This window comes from Danio rerio, chromosome 2 (genome assembly GCF_049306965.1).
Source record: "Danio rerio strain Tuebingen ecotype United States chromosome 2, GRCz12tu, whole genome shotgun sequence".
In the NCBI taxonomy this organism is placed as follows: Eukaryota; Metazoa; Chordata; class Actinopteri; order Cypriniformes; family Danionidae; genus Danio; species Danio rerio.
Genome location: NC_133177.1, coordinates 46,515,001 through 46,538,998, shown reverse-complemented (window position 1 = coordinate 46,538,998; position 23,998 = coordinate 46,515,001). Strand labels below are relative to the sequence as shown.

General features: G+C 36.7%; 1 protein-coding gene across 1 annotated transcript in view; it reads right to left on the bottom strand.

The window, feature by feature from the left end:
• Nucleotides 1-4,114: 4,114 nt before the first annotated feature.
• pard3ab (par-3 family cell polarity regulator alpha, b) overlaps nt 4,115-23,998 on the bottom strand; it is a gene marked incomplete at its 3' end in the record, with an annotated part of 183,199 nt that continues 163,315 nt past the window's right edge. The window contains 3 exon segments of the mRNA NM_001423693.1: nt 4,115-4,977; nt 6,676-6,797; nt 15,383-15,500. Of these exon segments, the coding sequence (NP_001410622.1) occupies nt 4,551-4,977; nt 6,676-6,797; nt 15,383-15,500 (667 nt within the window).

The window sequence follows — 23,998 nt, the reverse complement described above, 5'->3', positions numbered from 1 at the left end:
ATGTACAAAAGCGGGGCGAGATCAGGAGCTCATTTCCATATTGGAGGAACAATGAAGACACACACACAATTTCAAAATGTCTTGATTGTTTAGTCGTGTTGTACGGAGGCTTTTTCATGTACTCATATTCACACACACAAACACACACACACACATACACCAAATGCACCCAACCATCTGTGCCTGGGCAGCAGAGTGTGTTGCGCACCATGTGTCCCACTGTTATGTGTCAAGCGAGCATCGGCTGGCTCATATGGCACTGCCCCCGCGCACACACACACACAGAGGGCTGACCTGGACTCTTACACTCCAGTCTGAGAGAGTCTCGGCTCAACGGGAGCTTTGATTCAAAGCCCAGAACCATCAGAGACTCCGAGTCCCAGTCTGAGTCCTGCAACACATCACCCTTGTTCAGATTCATCAGCTCGGCAGCTGTTGGGGGCGGGGCTGTAATGCAGAAAGGCTGAGCTTCGGTCACACTTACAGAGCACAGGCCCTGAAAGACTTACTAGGCTCTAAAAAATGATGTTTGTTCAAACTACTTATTTAAAATGAGCTGAAACAACACCATTAACAACACAATTGTTGGTAACACTTTATTTTGATGGTCCAGTTGAGTATTAGTAGACTGTCTGCTTATTATCTGTTGATACTGCTCCTTCAACAGACATTTAACTGACTATAAGACACTTATAACCTCAACCTAGCAGTCTACAAATAATCTAATGATAATTAGATGTCATGTAGATGCATTGTAACTTAGATTCCATTGTTTTATGTTCAATGAATTTAAACTTGCAAAAACAGTTAAGGTAACTTAATCGATTTGTGTTGGGACAACATAAAGGAATTGTGTAGATCCCAGCATGTTTTACAGTATACACTTAAAAAATATGTTAAAACTACTTGTTTAAAATGAGCTGAAACAACACAATTTTTGGGAGTTTTTTTGGCACAACTTAATTGCTTTAGGTTCAATCCATTTTAATTAACAAAAATGTTCATGTTATTCTTCATGCTGTCCCAACTCAAACTGATTTTTTTTTTACAGTGTATCAATCAATTTACACTGTAAAATCCAACAGTCAACTTTATCAAATGAGATGTAGTTAACTCAAAATTGACTGAAAGTTAATTCTACTCATTTGAAATGAGTTTTGAACTCAGCATTTAAAGTAATGAGTTAAATAAATCCTTCATAACTTCAACTTAAATGGAATAAGTTCACAGTACTCATATAGATCATTTTTTTAGACCTCAAATGGTTTGTAGTGATCAGTTTCTTCAAACGGTTTAAGTTGCTTTAAGTTATTGAGTTTTACAGTAGTCAAATGGTTTGAGTTCTCTTGATTTATTTGGTTTTACTGTGTTTAAACTGCTTTGTTTCCTCAAATGGATTAAGTTCACAGTGCTCATTAATATTAGTTTTTGAACTTAAATAAGTTTGTCGCAACCGGTTTCCTCAAACTGTTTGAGTTACCTTAACTTTTTGGGTTTTACAGTGTACTGTTTATGGTGTTTTAGAGAGTTGTGTGGCTGTTTTGAAATAGAATATTAGCATGCTGCGCAGACATGTTATTACATTCAATATTGATTAGCATTGGAATTAATTACATTTCATTTGTGCATCAAATTGTTTTCAAGACTTTCTTGTGCATTATTAAATTAAATTCAAAACTAGCTATTCAGAGTTATTTTACCCAATCATAATTTAATCCGATTAGCATTAGTCAAACAAATGATGCATATGTGCCAACATTTTTAACAATTTTACTCCATTTACCCTACACTACCTGACAAGTCTTGTCGTTGATCCCAGTTGTAAGAGCAACAAATAATATCTAATTTCTAGTTGATCTTTTGGAAAAGTGACAGAAGGTAGATTTTTCCGATTGAACTGCATCCTAATTATCACAAATACTGCAGAAGACCTAATGGAACCCGCATGGACACAAAATTTTCACAGAAATCAGTCATGTTTGGTGAAGGAAAAATCATGATTTGGGGTTACATTCAGAAGGAGGCGTGCAAGAGAGGGATGGCAACACCGAGAGCCTGAGGTATCAAGACATTTGTGCTGCCCATTACATTACAAACCACAGGAGAGGGCGAATTTATCAGCAGGATGGCGCTGCTTCCCATACTTCAGCCTCCACATCAAAGTTCCTGAAAGCAAAGAAGGTGAAGGTGCTTCAGGATTGGCCAGCCCAGTCACCAGACATGAACATTATTGAGCATGTCTGGGGTTAAATGAAGGAAAAGGCATTGAAGATGAATCCAAAGAATCTTGATGAACTCTGGATCACTTCTGATACCAAATGATCAACTAGAAGTCAACTTACTTTTTGTTATTCCTAAAACTTGAATAGGCGACAAGACTTTTGTCAAGTGGTGTAAAGTAATGTAATAACTTTTAACTTTGGCTTTTTTTTATTAAATATAAATATGTACAACTGAAATGTGCTGTCCACATACTGTATATAAACATAGTTATTAGAGCAGATCTCAATAGTCTTCAAGCTGCAAATATGTAAAAAATGAAAAGTGACAATATTAGGGGCCGATCACACCGAAAGTGTTTTTTGCATTGACAGGCGCATTTTTTGAATGATTTACAAATGGCTGCGAGCGTTTTGTGTGTCTCGTGTTTTAAACGCCTGCTCCGCCTCACATTTTTTACTGTTGCGCAATGTCCGCTCGCAGTTAAAAAAATTGAACTCTGATTGGAAAAAGCGTTACATCACTCGTGTCTTTTTCATTCTCCAATCAAATGAAAGCAGAGGCGGGGTTTCTGCTAAGGTGACAGTAGTGTTTGTGTTGTCAAGACGACTACAGAGACTTTTGAAGATGGAGGAGAGACTAGTGGTTGCTGTTTTGAGTTATCCGGTGCTGTATAACTCACAAATCTTGAATATCACAATATTATTACATATTAAAATGATACAACATCAACAGCAACACTCGCGCACAATACCCAGCTGATTAACTTGCTGCCTAGCGACACAAAAAGCGCACGAAAAGGCATTGCGGTGTCTCGCCTTTTTGGAAGGTAAAAGCACGTTCAATGTAATTGGCCCCTCAATAAACTTATTTTTAATAAAATAATTACTCAAAAAATGAAATGAAACAGTCAGATTCTGGTAGTCCAACAATATATACATACAGTAGAAGCTTGAAAATTGGTTGAAATTTTTGTGATTACACTTATGAAATCTTATAAAAATGATGTCCATTCATCCATCCATCTATCCCTCCATCCATCCATAATTCCATCCATCCATTCATCCATCCATCCATCCACCTACCCATCATCCATCCATCCATCCCTCCATCCATTCATCCGTCCATCCACCTACCCATCATCTATCTATCCATCCATCCATCCATCCATCCATCCATCCATCCATCCATCCATCTATCTATCTATCTATCTATCTATCTATCTATCTATCTATCTATCTATCTATCTATCTATCTATCTATCTATCTATCTATCTATCTATGTATCTATCTATCTATCTATCTATCTATCTATCTATCTATCTATCTATCATTCATCCACCTACCCATCCACCCACCCATCCATCCATCCATCCATCCATCCATCCATCCATCCAGCCTATCATTCATCCACCTACCCATCCACCCATCCATCCATCCATCCATCCATCCATCCATCCATCCATCCATCCATCCATCCATCCATATGTGTATAATGCCTTTATTCATACAGCACACAGTATAAATACTACAGGACTAGCGGTATGCTAGTAGACTATTCCAAACACAGCCCCTCTGTGTGTGTGCATTTATGCATGTTTAAGTGGAGAAGGGAAGACAATCTTTTTGTCTGAACTTTCACACAGTGCTGTGGCCTGTCAATACAGGGGCAGCTGGTGTGTGTGATGAAAAATTCAGTGTGGGTCATCTGGGAGACAGGAACTCACGCACACACTCTCACACACACACACCTGGCAGACAGCAGTGGGTCGTGGATTCTGTGTCTGTGTGTGAAAAGAGCTCTGAAAATTTAATGAGGAGCATCAATTAATGACCTGCTATGTGTGACCCCATTTCCTTCCCCATGCATTTTTGGGATTTTCTCTTTTCTGCTGGATCCCCAGGAGTCCGTCACTTTGACTCTGTGTTTTGTACCTAGATTTGTCGAGGTCTATAAAACATGGGTCTACAAGCAGTGGCGCCGCTAGCTTTTTCTGGGCCTCCTGTTTGTGATGACCCAGACTAAATCAAACACAAGATTAACTCTGGTGTGGAAGAATTCATTTGATGAACCTGAATTTAAAAAGCTCTACTTCACAAAACTTCCTTAAAAAACCTGTGCAAAGCAGGAAAACGGTTCGTTCTGTTTGAGTTCTACAGGTCTGGCTGATTGTCAGAGCATCTCTACTACAGCGAATCAAAAGACATCTTGCCTCCGGATCCACCATTGAGCTGTCAGATTGGGCCGGGCCACCATGACATCATAAAGTCAAGGCACTCTGGGAATCCGACTGGCGCACGATTAAAAGTTTCTACCTTTTTTTTTTTCCTCATGACAAAAATGGCCGTGTCTTCTCAGGCGTGTGTATGCGGCTGAGTCGGACAACCTGGGAAGGGGAAGGCGGGACGTCCTGTCTCTGGGGTCCTTTGGAATCCTGGCATTCGTAGTCCACCCGGATTGACGGGCCTCTTCCTTTCATCTCCTGTTCCCTGCGCCTCTGTTCCTGTCGCAGGAGCTCCTGGGCCTCCAGAAGTACTCGGGCGTTGTATCCGCTGCCCACAGAGGAACTGGAAGATCCTGGAGCAGCAGAGAAGCCATTCCTGCAGCCGTGACGGGGAACGGTGCGCGGGACAGAACGAGGGCCCTGGTAGCTGGAGTATCGACCGCTGTCTTTAGCTGCCTGGAAAGCGTCCACAGATGGACCCGTCCTCTCCCACTCGCTCTCTGACGCTGGGGTGGGGGTCTTACGAGGGTGGCTACACACAGGGGGAAAATGCTGTGTTAAAATGGGCTTTATGTAAGATTTTAATTTTAGAAAAATCCTAACAGTTACTAAGCAGTTTAATGTGTAAAGCACTTACACTCAAAAAAGTATTTTTACTGCTTCTTTAAACTTCTCATTTAAAATGAGCCAAATCAACACAATTCTTGAGTTTTTTTGGGACAACTTAATTGTTTAATGTTCAGTCCTCTTAAATTTGTAAAAACAATCAAGTTAACTTAATCTGTGTTGGAACAACATGAAGGAACTATGTGGAACCAAGCATTTATTTACATGTACTCCTAAGAGCCTTTTTATAGCACATGAGATATGCTTACAATGTTCAGGATATTACTAAAGCAGCAATTCTGTATTGAAATATCAAAGCATCCATGGAAAGAAAAATGATGCACTCTAAAAAACATTGAGTTAATTATTTAACCCAATGGTGAGTTAAACATGTTTGCGGCTTTGTTGGGTTATTTTTAACCTTTATTAGGTTATTTATTAATGACTCAACCAGTTGAGTTAATTATTTGGTGCGTTGTTGGGTTATTTTTAACTTTTATTTGGTATTTATTTAATAACTCAACCAGTTGGTTTAAAAATTTTAACGGTCAACAGCTGTATTAATATGTGTGCGTAATGCTGTTTTTGCTTGATAAAGTTTATTTAAGCTATAACACAATAATATTGCCATTATATATATATTTTTATCATTATTATGACAATATGACAAGATATTTTTCAAGACACTTCTATACAGCTTAAAGTGTCATTCAAAGGCTTAACTAGGTTAATTAGGTAAACTAGGCAGGTTAGGGTAATTAGGCAAGTTATTGTATAACGATGGTTTGTTCTTTAGAATATTGAAAACAAATATAGCTTATTGGGGCTAAAAATTTTGACCTTAAAATGGGTTTTAAAAGATAAAAAACTGCTTTTATTCTAGTGGAAATAAAACAAATAAGACTTTCTCTAGAAGAATAAATATTATCAGACAAACTGTGAAAATTTCCTTACTCTGTTAAACATTGTTTGAGAAACATTTAAAAAAATAAATAAAAAGGGGGCTAATAACTCTGACTTTAAATGTAGTGAACTGATAACCTGTAATAAATACTGTAGTATATTTTCGATTTACTACAGTAAGCTGTGGTGTACTGAAGTATACTACTAACAAAAATAAAACAACAATAAAACTACCACAGCAGATTAAATCAAGCTTCATTATGATTCAAAATAGTATTTACTTTAAATTGCTATCCATATTCAGTCTCTTATGTTATGTGTGCAGTGCACAAGTGTAAGTGTAAGCAAAAAATAGTTGACAGGAGTTCACTTAATCGCCAAGGGCATTGCTAATATAACAAAAGTTCCTGAATTTTGCATACAGCCATTAATATTTAGCTCTCTGTGAAACTGAAAGTACAGCAGTTACATATCAAAGAACTTGTGTGTTTATATAAAATCGAGCAGATAGTAATTACAAGTTGAACACACATAAATCCACTGTTTTCAGGCAGCATTGAAATATAATCGTTATGCCTTCGCTGTCTGTTTTGATCAATTTTATGCATCCCTGCCGAACACAAGTACTCATTTTCTTTAAACGGCATGGGGCTGTTTGAGCTTTTCACCCTATAAATAACAACAAGAAGACCAATAAACTAGATTAGTCACAAACGCATACCGTGGTAGTGAGCTGTACTGTCTCTGTGCGTGTGTGAAAGCATCTCTGGCTTCTTGCCTCTGCAATTGGACCTCCACAGACACCGAATGACGGCCAGATGAAGACTGAGAGCTGCAGTTGGACTGTAACACAAACAGGAGTCATTACCGTGCCAATTTAACACAAGCAGGTAAAAGTAACAACGCATTATGAAAAGATCGTTATGGATGTATGGACAAACAAAACACTCAAGCCAAGCACTTACCAGGTCTCAGAGTTGTTTTTTTGCGTTGAGGTCTGTGACATTTGTGCAGAAATGTGTGTTTGAATGTGACATTATTACCAGTGCTCTGACCTTTAGCGCATTACTGCCGTTAATGAAACCATTAGAGTAGATTATGACCCATAAAATATTCATGGAGTTAGTTATTGCTCTTCATAACAAAATTACAGCTTCATTACGGCCCTCGATGATTATTAGAAAATTGTTATCCATTATTTATATGACCACATCATTAAAACATTTATTTTGCAATTATTTTAGGATCTATTTCTCTAGTTTCTACTTGACATTAATTCCAAGAAGCAAACTGCAAACGTAAATAAAAAGTGACGGGCTATATTTTACAGGTTTAAAAAAGAAAATCAGTTTAGATGTAAATAACATTAAATTAAAAAATATATGCTTAATAAAAATAAACCCTCATTTTCTTGATGCTAGATTAATTTTGTTATGTTGTAGTGCCATTGTAGTTGTTATTAATTCATTTTTATATTTTAAACACTACTTGACAAAATTCTTGTCGCCTATCCAAGATTAACAACAGCAAATAATAACTTGACTTCTAGTTGATCATTTGGTATCCGAAGTGGCTTATATGAAAGGTAAAGGCCTCTAGATTATGTTTATTTTACCAAAATGAAATATCATGCCTTTATTTATAAATATTTATTTGGCCAGTAAGCTTGGAGGACTGCATCCATACATCTCTGCAATGACTTAAATAACATATAAATAAAGACATCTGGAATGGCAAAAAAAGCGTTCTTGTAGGACTCCCAGAGGTTATCAAATATCTTTGGACTCATCTTCAATACCTCCTCCTTCATCTTACCCCAGACATGCTCAATAATGTTCATGTTTAGTGACTGGGATGGCCAATCCTGGAGCACCTAGACCTTTGCTTTTAGAAACTTGTAACCCCAAACCATGATTTTTCCTTCACCAAACTTCTAGACTGATTTCTAAGAATCTTGTGTTCATGTGAGTTGCAATAGGTCTTCGGCAGTATTTGTAATGATTGGGATGCAGTTCAATCGTAAAGTTCTGCCTTCTGCCACTTTTCCAAATGATCAACTAGAAGTCAAGTTGTTATTGGTTGCTCGTACATGTGGGATCGACGACTTTTGAAGTCGAAATCGACTTTTGTCAGGTAGTGTATGTTTAGTTTCATATGTTACGCTTTAGTTTTTTTAAATTAATTTATATTAAATATATATTATGTTTTGTTATTTTATTGATTATATAATTTTTTTAGGGAACATTTACAGTACATGACAACGATTTACTTTTTAAAACTTTTTTCTTTTTGTAATTAAGCGATTTCCCTCACAGTTGACAACATTGTTAAATCAATTGTTTCACACTAGGGATGCTCATTTCGGCTAATTTTACCAACCGACCACCGCCGTTAATTAATCCAATATTAACCATTTACTGGTTAGTTTAATATTAAATTATTATTTAATAATAAAAAAATATGTGTCTGTTTTGTGTCTGACACATTAAATATTGCATTTTAAAATACAATTAAATAGAAAGAGTAAAATGAATAGGCCTGCCCCAGAATTTGTTCACTTAAATTACAAATTTAGATTACAAAACGAAAACACTGACGAAATCCTTTTTAAGGACAACCGTTGGCTGTTTTTTATCATCATATGTTTTTTCTTTCGTCAAATTCTTTTAAAATTTCTTCCGCCACGGACAATATGCATTTAATTAATGCTCCGCTGTTATTCTTGTATCACAAACCTCTGTCAACATTTTTAATAGAAGTCATTGTTTTAAAGATTATATCCTGAGCTTCTGATTTTACCTTAGAGCTTGTGTGCTTTTATTTCCTCTCTCACTCATGGTTTATGTACGTGCGCTGCGTGTTATAAAAGACAATGACAAGGTCCATATGTTGACTATTTGTAAAGTATAGCCTACAATAGCATTTAAGATTTTTTTTTGTTTACATATGATATTGCAATAATTTGCATACAATTTGCATACATGTGTTATAAGCTACAAAATGAAAGCATCAGTTTTTGCGCAAAGTTATCATTATGCAAAAATTAAGATAATCTTTGGAATTGTTTGATTCGTAGGTTATAAATTTGATTTTAAAAATAGATATTTCATAAGAGCTATTAATAACTGTTATTTGTAAATTGGTTTGTTGGTTGTACACTAAATCATTAAAACTTTAGCCTATTTGTTGTGTTTATGAGCGGTGTTGAAGCATGCTCTGATTTACTATATATATATATATATATATATATATATATATATATATATATATATATATATATATATATATATATATATATATATATAAATAGTTTAACTGATACCATTAGTCAGTTAAAAATGCACCCTTTCGGTTAACAGTGAATCAGTTATGAGCATCCCTATTTCACACATAAACAATGTTTTAACTAAAAAATTGTTTTAAAAAATAAAATACCTGTAATTATATGATTTTCAAAAACGCTCACTATAAAATCTGATTTTTAAAAATTCAAAATTTCACACACTTAAATCACCTCTGTCGGAAAAATAAATAGCCTAAATGCACAAAAAAAGTTCATTTTTTAAATAAAAAATAATGATGTGCAAACATACCCTTGCTTATTTTAATTGTAAGTGAAACTAAATGATAATAAGTGATTAAACCTGTGATCTTGCTAGAGATGCTAGAGACTCAATGCAAGAGACTCATCTGCATAACATTATGACACAACGGTGAGGCTGGAATGAAAAGACACATCAAAATGTTAGATGAATGTTAGATCAATGTTAGCTAGATGTTAGGTGAACGCAAGATGAACATTATGTGAATATTAGTCCATTTATGGTGAAGGGGATTTGTAGTGATCACATAATGAAGCACTTCTGCAATGTAATTCATTAAGAAACACACGCACACAAAACACACACACACACACACACACTCGGCACAGAACATAAGGGTGTAATTATAAACAATAAAAGACTCATTAAACACCACCTCTCTCTCGCACACACTGACGGCTTTGTTCTGTCCTCAGAACAGTGTAACTACGCTAAATTGCTCATGACCCATAAGAATCCATTTCTTTTATGGCAACATTTACATTGAGTTCCCCTGCTCTCGTCATGCTCCGTCTGACAGATGAACGCCGTCGCAGGCACGCTCAATCAAGAGCCGATCCACACCGCGAATTCCATTAACTCTAATGAAGGAGAACAGCATGCTGGGATTGATTGACACAGCTTGCCGGCCATGTTGCTGTGGAGACCGAGGTGTTGAAGGATGAAGGATGCGTGGAGCCGGGTCATTTAGCCCAGTTCATTAACACGAGCGCACACTTCACTGACTAAAACAACATCAGTGTCACACAAACCTACCATTTGTTTGCTAAACAGATTACGGCATTAGAGGTCTGACGCAAACTCCGTAACTGTATTAGATTTATAACAGCCGACGATGATAACGTTGGCACCAAGTGGAAACCTCCTGCTCTCTCTCGTGTAGAGAAAACGGAAGTAGCTGAAACTGTAATTCATCGACTCGCCTTTGGGGGGCTGGCTTCAGGAAATGCAGATGTACACTGACTGCAATGCAAAATTGGCCAATTTTACAGCTGATGAAAACATGTTTACAGCCTGGTACAAAAGATGGTTTTGGTGTATATAGCTAAAATTACTCTTCAAGACAACTGTGAGGGGGTTGAAATTTTTTATAATTTATCGGTTTCATTTTTATTAAGTATTATTAAGTGTGCATAATGAATGCATACCTGTCAACACTGCAGGGCTCGAAATTGCAGCCATTTTGGTCGCATATGCGCCTGAAATTTAATCTAGGCGACCTCATAATATATTTGGGAGCATTTGTGCGACTGCATATAATGGTTGTAGTGTGAACTGTTTCGATTTTTTCTAAAGACGTACTGAATCGGTATTCCTTGGCGCTTTATTGGTTAAAATTAGCTCTCAATCACTAAAGGCTTTCCACTGTCAGATGAAAGAGAGCTTTTGTGACCGCGGGAAATGCAAACGGCTGAAGAGTGAAAAGTACACAGGTTTGCAAACCCCACCTAGTTACAAATAATGGCGCCGATGACAGCGATCATGTGGTGAATGTTGATGCGCCAGCCGAGATCAATAAAGCTGTTTCAGAGAAGGTGCCTGAATCTCAATGCGTTGAATTTAGGGCGAAAGTCCGCTAAATGTAAAATCTAACACTGTACATCATCCCGCCAAAAAGCTTGCCTTTACTAAGTTGAACTGAAACTGCGGCTAAGAACAAAGAACGTTATTGCGCAGGTGGTCATCGCGAGAATCCTGCTCTGCCTACATAAATATATTAGGTCGGCTGACTTGCCTTCTTTTCCACAAACAGAAAAATTGAAATCAGCACATAACAAGACTGAGCATTTAAAATGACACAAACCGAAACCCAAACCGTTAAAGAGTGGCCGAAGTGAAACTTTTCTTACTTTCTCTTGTCCGTTCCTTCTTGAGATGTTATTTTTCTATTTAGTTACTGATGACTGCTTTGCAGCTTCCAGAATTGAATGGAATGATTTATTATAATCTTTCATTTATTTTGTAGCAGAAATATTATTTATTATATTGACATGTATGTAAAAACAATAGTGCAAAGTAAATATTTCTCACTTCAATGTTTCATTTTTGTTTGATGCAAACCATAAATTTATTTTTTATAAAGTAACAGTAGGACTTTTAATAGCAGATAACTCGCATTCAAGCACATTCAAGGCAGCATGATGATGAGAAAAAATGTAATTCATTGTTAGTATTACTGTCATCATCATCATTAATATTTAATAATTAATAGACATTCATTTTGGAATTATTGAGCAAATATCAAATATTTATATATAAATATATAAGTCATCACAGCATTAGTTAGATAGTTGTTTATGGTTTTTGTTAGACTTGATTGATGTTGTGTTCAAATACAATAAATGACTTAATATACAAGTTGCAGCGGTGCTCATTCAGTATTGGTAAGGGCTCCTAAATGTTTTCTGGTGCTCCAAAATATTTGAAGTTGGGAGCACCGGAACTACCAAGTAAAAAAGTTAATCTCAAGCTCTGCACTGGGATGAAAATAAGGGATATGCCCACAATAATAAGAGATAATAAGGGATTTGCCCATAATAAGGGCAGTAATGTTTTATCACTATTATTTACAAAAGAAAAAATAAATAGTATACATTAGCAGCAGATAAATTATCAAACAGTTCAGCTTATTAAAATTATTAGCTATTACAAAGATATAGAATCAAGTTCTCATGTCTCATTAATCTTTTCTTCACTCTATAACTTAAACATACTGATTAAACAGCAACGAATAAACCTCATTTATTTAGATTTTTTTTGTTTGATTACATTAAATAACAGAGGTGTCACTTTTCAAAATGCACACATCTAACATTATAATGAAAGGATTCGATTGCTTTACAAACTTTTTATGCTTATTTAGGACAAAATTAGTTGTGTTTGAAAATCCCCCAGCAAGATCAACAACTTTAAATGTTAAAATTATTATGTGTATATGACTGTTCAGACACGCACTCAAAACCCAGACTTTCGCTCTGCTTCTGATCGCGTGTACAGAATCCGTTTGGGAAACGCCGTCTATTTATTACTATGGAGCGCGTCTGACAGTCAGGCACCGCTATATGACCATCTTGAAGATTGCATAGGGGGAGCGACGACACCTGTAGGGAAAAGGAAAGGGAATCCTGCTGTTTTTATATTTATTTCAGTGTTGTCATGCCTAAATAAAAAGAAAGCACAGAACAGACTCACATTTAAGAGGAAGGGGCGTCCCCTGGTGGTTTGGCGGAATGGTTTGCGTATATTGGCTCTTTATAGTTTATTACCACCCTTCAGAGAAAGACTGAAAATAAGAGAGAAATACGGTAATATACCTTTACGGGACGATGGCGGGATAGAACTGTATTATACGAGAGAACCCCGGGAAAAACGGGAGGGTTGACAGGTATGAATTATGGCCACTTGAGTGACGGCTAGGTCTCGCTGGTCGCTGTCTTGTTACCACAGATAATTCCGGCTGATTAGCAGCTGAACTTGGCATATACATACCATTTTTGTTTCGTTTAATGTTTCTTTACACAGTCAATTGCCTTTTGGGATTATTTCCTACAATTATCATATAATATGGCATGCTGTGTGCACTTAATTGTGCTCACAAACCATCAATTGGCCTCCATTTGCCAGGTGAGTGAAACTATATACTTGTATATGATCTCTATAAATGTTTTTGTTTTATTTAAGATGATTTATAATTTATAATTTTCTTAAGAACTGTAATGCACTCCAGAATCTGACAGATTGATTAACTGTAGGCTCTGAAATCATCTGAAACACTGTCATACAGTGTTACGGCTGGATTTCATAAACAGTCTTGCATTTCTAACACAGACAAAATTTGAAGTATTTGGAAGTAACTCGCGCTTTCCTCCTGTAGAAAAAACGCCACAAGAACAATGTTTAGTGGCTCAATGTATTACAGAAGGTTCATAAAAGACTAAACATGTTATGGATATAGCACATGTGGTCAGAACACGAACGTGTTGGAGGTAATAAAGTATTAAGCATTTCTTCCAAAGAAAAGCCTGTCTAAGCAAAATGCTAGCCAGCGCTTGTAGCTCCACTAAAGCTCCGCCTCTTTGCCCTTATTTGGTCATTCCCGGTGGGTGCAATGACGCACGAACAAAATGGTGACCGCTGGCCATGTCTACTTATAGTACAGGTACAGCTACAACCAGTAAGGGGGGGGGGGACAGTGGAGGGTGAACAAAGGCTAAAATTTCAGTCCCACACAGAGCTCTTGTAGCCTCATTTGTGCGCTTCAGAAACCTATGGGTGACTTCACGGATACTACATCCATATTTTACAGTCTATGGTTGGCACACAAACTCAAAATGGTTAGCAGAAAAAATAAGTAAATTTTTCAGTTTGCTCTCACCTGTCGTGTGGGAGAAGAAAAATTCCAAGGTGAAATGATGGATGTGATAGAATTGAAATGGATTGGATTCAGATGAAAAAACAAAATGAAGTCGTTAAAGCAAACCACCCATTTTTATTTAGTCGCCTTCTGCTTTACAAAAAAGATTTTAGGCTTGGTAAAAAAATGGGGTTTCGATTTTTGATGGGGGTTTAGGAGAAAATTGAAGGGGATGTTATTTAGCACAGTTACATAATCACTACAATTATTAAGTGAATATCTCTATACACTAAAGGTGTTTGGAAAAAGAGGATGAAAAGTTTAAAAAGATACAGTTACATAAAGGAAAATACACATAATACCGTGTGTAACAGTTCATTGATGCTCTCTCTCTCTTTCTGGAAAGATTATTACAAATGAATATTGTTAAAAATATTCAAGAGAAGACTTTCTGAAATAAAGGATAAGCCCATATACACAGAAGATGATCTTCAAGTACAACTCATTCTTTATAGACACCTCCCCACCCCCCTTAAAAAAAACACACGTCTGCCATCATTTACTCATTCATTTTAGAGACTTGCACTTTATTTCTTCCCTGAAATGCAAAAGATGATATTTAGGAATGATATGTTACTCATCGAAGAAATAAACCTGCACAGGTTTAGAAGGATGAGAGTAAATCATGACAGAACTTTTCATTTTAGGTAAACCACCCATTTATTTTGATCTTCTCAATCGTTTTATAGCAGTGTTTCTCAACCATGTTCCTGGAGGACCACCAGCTCTGCACATTTCCAATGTCTCCCTTAACCAAACACACCTGATTCAGATCATCAGCTCATTAGCAGAGGCTGAAAGACCTGTAATGGGTGTGACAAACAAAGGAGACATCCAAAACACGCAGTGCTGGTGGTCCTCCAGGAACGTGGTTGAGAAACAGTTCTATAGGCATAAGAGGTTTTAATTCCCCCAATTACAATCGTCATATTAAGTTCACACTTGATCCAGATATGAATAATCTAGATTTAAATTCAACGTCATAAATACTACACAATTTCAGTCTAAAAACATTGCTTTTGACTCAAACGCACATACTCCCCTTCCTGCTTCTCTCTCTCTCTCTTTCTCTCTCTTTCTCTCTCTCACACATACACAACAATTCAGCCAATCACAGTTCTTGCCTTAATCATGATCTGCCGAAGTCACGGTGATATGGTTGAACAGATGAATGGTGGGGTGAACAGTCCAGATGGATGAACACATGGTGATGTTAGCATTGTTAGCAGATAATGTCAGTGTCAGAGGTGACATGCTCCTGCATGCAGCAGTCTCAGGTTGTTAGCAGTTAGCATTAGCCCATGCCTGGAGGTCATTTATCAGACTTGTCTTATTCCGTCCTGGGAGCTCCCAGAGATCATGGGCCGTATGTCCAGTGATCATGGGTGCACACACACAGCTCACACACTCACCCAGGGCTGCTCCATGCTGTAGGAGCGATGGCGATCATCGGGCTCAGTCTCCTCCTGTCGGACCTGCTGGAACTCCTGCCGCAAGCGCTGGATTCGGTCGTGGTTACTCGGCGTCAGCCTGGTAAAACAACAGGAAAAAAGGCACAGGATTACAGATGCACAATATAGTGTTTCTGCATCAACACTGAGATTTATATGAAGAAGACTAGGCATGGGTTGATAACCGGTTTTAAGGTTTACCATGGTTTGGAAAAGTCAAGGTTTTAAAAATGCTATAATTTTCCATTCCAATTCCTAAGGTATGAATTATATTAGAATTATTAGCCCCTCTTAGATTTTTTTTTTCTTTTTTAAATATTCTCCAAATGATGTCGAACAGAGCAAGGAATTTTTTACAGTATGTCTGATAATTTTTTTTCTTCTGGAGAAAGTCTGATTTGTTTAGTTTTGGCAAGAATAAAAGCAGTTTTTTAAATTTTTTTTAAAATCATTTTAAGGTCAAACTTATTAGCCCCTTTAAGCTATATTTTTTCAATAGTCAGAACAGAAAAAAACATCGTTATACAATAACTTGCCTAATTATCCTAACCTGCCAAGTTTACCTAATTAACTTAGTTACGCCTTTAAATGTCACTTTAAGCTGTATAGAAGTGTCTTGAAAAACATCTAGTAAAATATAATGTATTGTCATCATGACAAAGATAAAAGAAATTAGTTATTAGAAATGAGTTATTAAAACTATTATGTTTAGAAATGTGTTAAATGACTTTTTTTTCTGACCTTTTTTTTTTTTTTTTACATTTTATTTTATTAAGTTTTGTAGGGTAACAGCATCTCCAGCCAACCAAGACACTATACATCAAAAGCTACTGGTCAGGCCATGATTCAGGAAACATCTGAAAAACAAACTGCTTATAAACCAACATCCTAGCCTACTATAGACCTGAACAGTGCAGTGGCTTACTTTATACTTTATATAAAAATGTTTAAGAAAGAAAGAAAGAAGGAAAGAAAAAAGAAAGAAGGAAAAGAAGAAAGGAAAGAAAGAAAGAAAGAAAGAAAGAAGGAAAGAAAGAAATGCCTTTTTAAGTTGTAAAGAAATCTGTTTTTGAAACTAATGAAAATAGTAAATGCTTCTGTTCCAAAATATTTTAAATTTTTGTTAAAATAAAACATATTTTGTTCAATGAGGAAAAAAATGTTTCATTTTTTTCACCCAGACATTTAAAAAATACAATCAAGATTAGAAATCATAATACTGTGAAACTGTGGTATTTTATCCAAGGTTAAAATCTTATACAGTCCCAAGAACAGATTTTTCTATTTTATTCTTTAATTTCCTTACCCCTAAAAATCTTTTGACACGTAAATCTGAATTTCTCACCTGCATTTTGTCCTAATTGTATCTCAACAATGAATCTTGCTCAGGAACATGATGCAAATTAATCAATTTGATGAAAAAAAAAAAACACACACACACACGAAATACTTCAGTCAATCGGTATGCTTTTGTTCCTCTTTCATTAAAAAAAGACTGCAACAGGAAACATTGTGTAAATCTAATAACTACCTTATCAAAAACAGTGCAGGTTTATTCAGAAATGTCAGTGTTTATTTCAGGAAATCAAGAGAATTTTGATATTTTTGGATCATTTTGATACTGCAGCTACATAACACAAACTTTATCCTGAACAGAGACTGGCAGTATGTCAAATGTACACACAATAGGTTGTATACAGTAGGCTACAGCAGTGGTTCTCAACCATCCGCCACATTCTGCCTTTAATTATGCACTCTGTTTGTCATGAAGTGCTCTGTGTTGTGATAAACTGCATCTGCATTTTGGCTTTCGCTTGTAAGATGGTTTTGAATAGTCAAAATACCTCTCAAAATGCGTTCAACAGATGCAAGAAACCTCTCAAAATGCCTTCAACAAAAGTGAAAAAGAAAAGAAATAAGAAAATCAAACCCGATCTGAATCATTTAGATGAAGTTTAGAGGAAGTGTGGAAATGTGATTGACCCAACATGAGATCATATTTATTTAGTTTTACCTGCAAGAATTTCTAACTCTCTGTGCAATGAACTCATCTGTTATACTCCTCAGAAAACCACAAATCAATGTCATATTATATTTTATTTGTATTTTTTGGTCAACTGAAAATATCTATGCTTATAATAGGACCCCCCTACAAAATCATCCCCCCAAAACAGAGCTAATCAAGTCATTAAGTAAAATCATATTCATACTGCAATTTGTAAATATAATAGTAAAACAACATTTCAAAATGTCTTTTTTCATAATATCTTGTAGCTCGACACAGGATGAAACATTAAAAAGTTCAGTCAGGAAATCAGTGGAACTTTGACAGTTTGCTTGTGATCCTGCAGCCACATAACACACATTTTAAAGGTACACACACACACAAACACGCAAACACACACGCAAACACACACGCAAACACACACGCAAACACACACGCACACACACACACACACACACACACACACACACACACACACACACACACACACACACACACACACACACACACACACACACACACACACACACACACACACACACACACACACACACACACACACACACACACAAAGTGTCATTTTTTTTCTAATATGGTGCAGCCCTACACAGGATGAGGCATCACAACATTACATCATAATCCCTTTGATCCTATTCTCTCTGGAAAGACAGGTGTTGGAAGTGTGACCCTTGTCTGAAAGGTCAGCTAGTTACGCTCCACTGGCTTCATGAGAACAAAGGTCAAGGTGTTGCACACGGTGCGCAGATGGTCCAGATACCGAAATGTGCAACAGACAGGGGCTCTGTATGCTCCCGCGCTCCACAAGATCAGACGAGGAAAATCTGGAGCAGAATTCACTACACATTGACAATACGCAGTTTATGTTACAGTAGAGACGAGCATGTGTGTGTGTGTGTGTGTGTGTGTGTGTGTGTGTAGATGAGAGAGAGGAAGAACCAGACAGATTTCCTCTTGTTAAAATTCCACAATCACATGTTGAGTGTTTACGGTATCGAAGACAGCAACTGGGGATTTTTACACATGAGCAGATGTCCAGTTTAAAACACACAGATGCTGCATAAACTTTGTCATAGGAGACGAAGAGTAAAGATGATATATATATATATATATATATATATATATATATATATATATATATATATATATATATATATATATATATATATATATATATACACACACACACACACACATACACACTCACCGGCCACTTTATTAGGTACACTCTACTAGTACCAGGTTGGACCCCATTTGCTTTCAGAACTGCCTTAATTGTTTGGAGAATAGATTCAACAAGGTACAGGAAAAATTCCTTTAGAGATTTTCATCCATATTGACATAATAGCATCACATAGTTGCTGCAGTTCTGTTGGCTGCACATCCATGATGTGAATCTCCTGTTTCACCACATCCCAAAGGCGATCTATTGGATTAAGTTCTGGTGACTGTGGAGGCAATTTGAGTACAGTGAACTCATTGTCACTAGATATTTTCTCTTTTTCAGACAATTCTCTGTAAACCCTAGAGATGGATGTGCGTGACAATCCCAGTAGTGCTCAGACCAGCCTGTCTGGCACTAACAAACATACCATGTTTAAAAGTCACTTAAATCACCTTTCTTCCCGATTCTGATGCTCGGTTTGAACTGCAGCTGATCGTCTTGACCATGTCTACATGCCTAGATGCATTGTGTTGCTGTCTTGTGACTGGCTGACTAGAAATTTGCGTTAATGAGCAGTTAGACAAGTGTACCTAATAAAGTGGCTGGTGAGTTAGAAGAGAATAGAACACTTCACCATTTTTCTCAAAAAAATATATAATTTTAAAACTGCTGTTGACTTGAAATTTTCACCAAAAGTTATTTACAACCAAATAAATTCATAAATGCAAAGAAAACTAATCAGTTTACAAATTAAGTTATGTGTAATACAATAAAATAAAATGACACAGGGAAAAAGTATTGAACACATGAAGAAAGGGAGGTGTAGAAAGACAGTAAAAGCCCAGACAGCAACTGAAATCTCACTGCATTTAGAAAGTAAAGCCTTTGTTGCAGTAATCTTTATGTTTCCGGTGACTTATATGTTTGACAATTTAACAAATGCAGTGTGTACATTTTTTTTTTTTGTTACACTTTATTTTAAAGTGATGTAGTTACAGCATAACTACTCATTCAACTACTGAGTAACTAGTAAATTACATGTACTTACTGTATGGTTGGGATTAGAATGTGGGTTAAATATACGGTGATTTATATGTAATTATGCATATTTTTTTGTAATTACAAGAGTAAATGCATGGAACGTGTAACTACGTCACCTTCAATTAAAATGTTAGCTTTTTTTTCTTAAGTAACCATGTTGAGGATTTATTGTATTGTCATTTTCCAGGATGATGATTCATTAGGCTTAACTGTGACAGGTTTAAATTTTACTAAAATATAGACCAATAATGAACCTGAACCCCACTAACTGTCTTGATACCAATTTATGTACTTAAAAAAAAAAAGAAAGAAAATCTGGACAATCACAAAACACAGATGACGTACTTCTAAATAAATTTAAACTTAAATATAAATATTAATTTAAAATAACTGTTTCCTACTTTCAAAAGGTTTAAAATGTCATTTATATTGTGATACTGTGATTGTGCTATATTTTTGCTGTTTTTACTTCAGTGTCTTCAGCGTCGCATGATCTAATATGCTGATGTGTACCTCAGCTATTATTGGTACTCAATTATTAATAATGGTCCTTATTAAAATTCAGAAAACATTTTTGCTGTTTATTATTTTGGCGAAAAAGCAGATTCTCTGATCAATATAAAAGTTCAAAACAACAGCATTTGCTTCAAACTGAAGTGTTTACTGTCACTTTTGATCATATTATCATGTCCTTGCCTGATAAAATATTAATTTACTTACCCAAAACTTTTTAATTGTAGTACTATCATGGTTTCTAGTGACCACTGACTTCCATAGCAATTGTTTTTCTTACTATAAAAGTTACTGGTTACCTGTTTTTGGCTTTATTCAAAAAAGCTTCTGTTTTTTTCAAGAGAAGAAAGAAAATGAGGGTTATTATCACTTGATTGTGAGTAAAATGTACTATTTGGGAGAACTGTCCCTTTAAGAAGGCTTTGCTAACTAACATTTTGTCCATTATGTGTGAAGTGCCTAGTTTCATATAAGAGACTATGCTTACAGGATAATGTTTTGTGTAGATAAAACTATCAGGAATTATTATGAAGTTTATAGTTATGATTAATTTCTAGAAAGCTAAAATAAAATTTAATTTCTTTGTAATAAATAAATAAATCATAGTGTCTTCAAAATTATCAAGCAGTAAAACTCATTGGTTTCTTGACCACCAACTGGCCCAGTCATTTCCTCATGAATCAGACTACACTCGTCTCCATATATGCTGGTTTTTGCGTTGGTTAACAGTATTTCACAGCATCAGGTCTTTGTATCTCATCACATTTCAGACCACAACAAAAACAAAAATATAATTTCTCACATTTCCACTGGTGACACAGATTCAACAGTGGCTGAACGGCGCCACTGACACATACACATTAAAACGTATATTAGTCAAATATTTATTGCAACACCACAACTGGACTAAACCGAAACACTTAGACCTGATCTAAAACACACGGCAATCAATACAAACTCATCAAAAACACGCAAATACATCAACACCATGGAGCCATTTAATCCAATAAGAGAATCAATGAAGAACTGCTGTAATGTTTCCGGAAAGGCTAAAAGAATAACCTTGCACCATGTAAATGCATTACAATGCCCAGATGAACAAAGAAAGCCTGTGTGTGAGCATGTGTGTGTGCTGACACGGCAGTAACAGTACCTGTGTAAAATTACATTTCCATTGTCAGCCGCATTGACTTAAACACATTTGTTCAGTCCTGTCAAATTTCTTTCTTTTTTTTAACCAGGGCATGTGCGCACATACATACTGTGCGAGACGAACAGGAAGTCCCTCTGACCCCATCAAGAGATTATTTCTTTCACTGCCAACAGCTGGAGCCATTTAAAACAGTGGCATAACCCTCACATCAGACTGAGAGACTCACTGGAATTACACACACACACACATTCCCTCAGAACACTCAGAGTAGCTTATTTAGCACTCAAGTGTGGAAAGGTTTGTGTGACCTGCAGCGTTGAGGAAGTTATTATGCAAACCTATGAGATCAGGAGTTCATCCTCTCACAGCCTCATCTGAAATTCAATTTCTCACATTCTCATCTGATGTTCACTCTCTCACAGCCTCATCTAGTATTCATCCTCACAAACCTCATCTTATGTTCACCCTCACAGCCTCATCTAATATTCACCCTCTCACAGCCTCATCTGATGTTCCACATCAAACATTCTCATCTGATGTTCACCCTCCCACAGCCTCATCTGATGTTCACCCTCTCACAGCCTCATCTAATATTCACCCTCTCACTGCCTCATCTGATGTTCCACATCACACATTCTCATCTGATGTTCACTCTCTCACAGCCTCATCTGGTATTCACCCTCACAAACCTCATCTTATGTTCATCCTCTCACAGCTTCATCTGTTTTTCACCCTCTCACAGCCTCATCTGATTTTCACCCTCTCACAGCCTCATCTAATATTCACCCTCTCACTGCCTCATCTGATGTTCCACATCACACATTCTCATCTGATGTTCACTCTCACAGCCTCATCTGATATTCACCCTCACAACCTCATCTTATGTTTACCCTCTCACAGCCTCATCTGATATTCACCCTCACAACCTCATCTTATGTTTACCCTCTCACAGCCTCATCTGATATTCACCCTCACAACCTCATCTTAAGTTTACCCTCTCACAGCCTCATCTGATGTTCACCCTCTTACAGCTTAATCTGATGTTTATCCTCTCACAGCCTCATCTAATATTCACCATCTCACAGCCTCATCTGATGTTCCACATCACACATTCTCATCTGATGTTCACTCTCACAGCCTCATCTGATATTCACCCTCACAACCTCATCTTATGTTTACCCTCTCACAGCCTCATCTGATATTCACCCTCACAACCTCATCTTAAGTTTACCCTCTCACAGCCTCATCTGATGTTCACCCTCTTACAGCTTAATCTGATGTTCATCCTCTCACAGCCTCATCTAATATTCACCATCTCACAGCCTCATCTGATATTCATCCTCACAGCCTCATCTGATGTTCACCCTCTCACAGTCTCATCTGATATTCATCCTCACAGCCTCATCTGATATTCATCCTCACAGCCTCATCTGATATTCACCCTCTCACAGCCTCATCTGATATTCCCACTTTCACAGCCTCATCTGATATTTATCCTCACAGCCTCATCTGATGTTCACCCTCTCACAGCCTCATCTGATATTCACCCTCTCACAGCCTCATCTGATATTTATCCTCACAACCTCATCTGATGTACACCCTCTCACAGCCTCATCTGATGTTCAATATCTAACATTCTCATCTGATGTTCACCCTCTCACAGCCTCATCTGATATTCACCCTCACAACCTCATTTGATGTTCACCCTTTCATGGCTGCATCCGCTCTTCATTCCCTCACACCTCATCTGATGTTCACCCTCTCACACCTAATCTGATGTCCACCCTCTCACAGCCTCATCTAATATTTACCCTCTTACAGCATCATCGGCTCTTTAACATCTCACAGCCTCATCTGATATTCATCCTCACAACCTCATCTGATGTTCACCCTCTCACAGCCTCATCTGATATTCACCCTCTCACAGCATCATCTGATATTCACCCTCACAACTTCATCTGATGTTAACCCTCTCACTGCCTCATCTGATGTTCAACATCAAACATTCTCATCTTATGTTCACCCTCTCACAGTCTCATCTAATAGTCACTCTCACAGCCTCATTTGATTTTCACTCTCACAGCCTCATACAATGTTCACTCTTTCACGGCCGCATCCGCTCTTCATTCCCTCACACCTCATCTGATGTCAACCCTCTCACAGCCTCATCTGAGGTTCACTTGGCAATCTGGCATTCATCCCCTTAAAGGCTTATCTAGCAAACATAACACTCAATAGTTCATACAGCAGTTTAAATCTGATTGATCACCATAAATTACAACAGCATGACAAAAAAAAGAACATCCAGCACATTTATAAAACTATGATTTTTCACGTGTGCTTGAGAATATACTTAGTACATAGTAGATTTCCTGTGTGAGACAGCATAGAAGCATTAATAAAATAAATGTGATCTATTTTTAAAACCACACTTTTCTCCCAAAGTCAAGGGCAAACTACTTTTACACTAGCAAGTCTATTGTGTTCTGAATAAATGCAGTATATGTGTATGATAAATGCTCATAATTAATTAAAACACATTAAAAATAGATACAATTTCAGCTAGAAAAATTACTTTGGGACCATGCGCAAAGGTCAAAATGATTCATGAAGTATTTTAAAAATGCATTAAGTTCTCTTTAATGGGTAGGTTGAAGTTGGTACATAGTCGCCACATTAGCT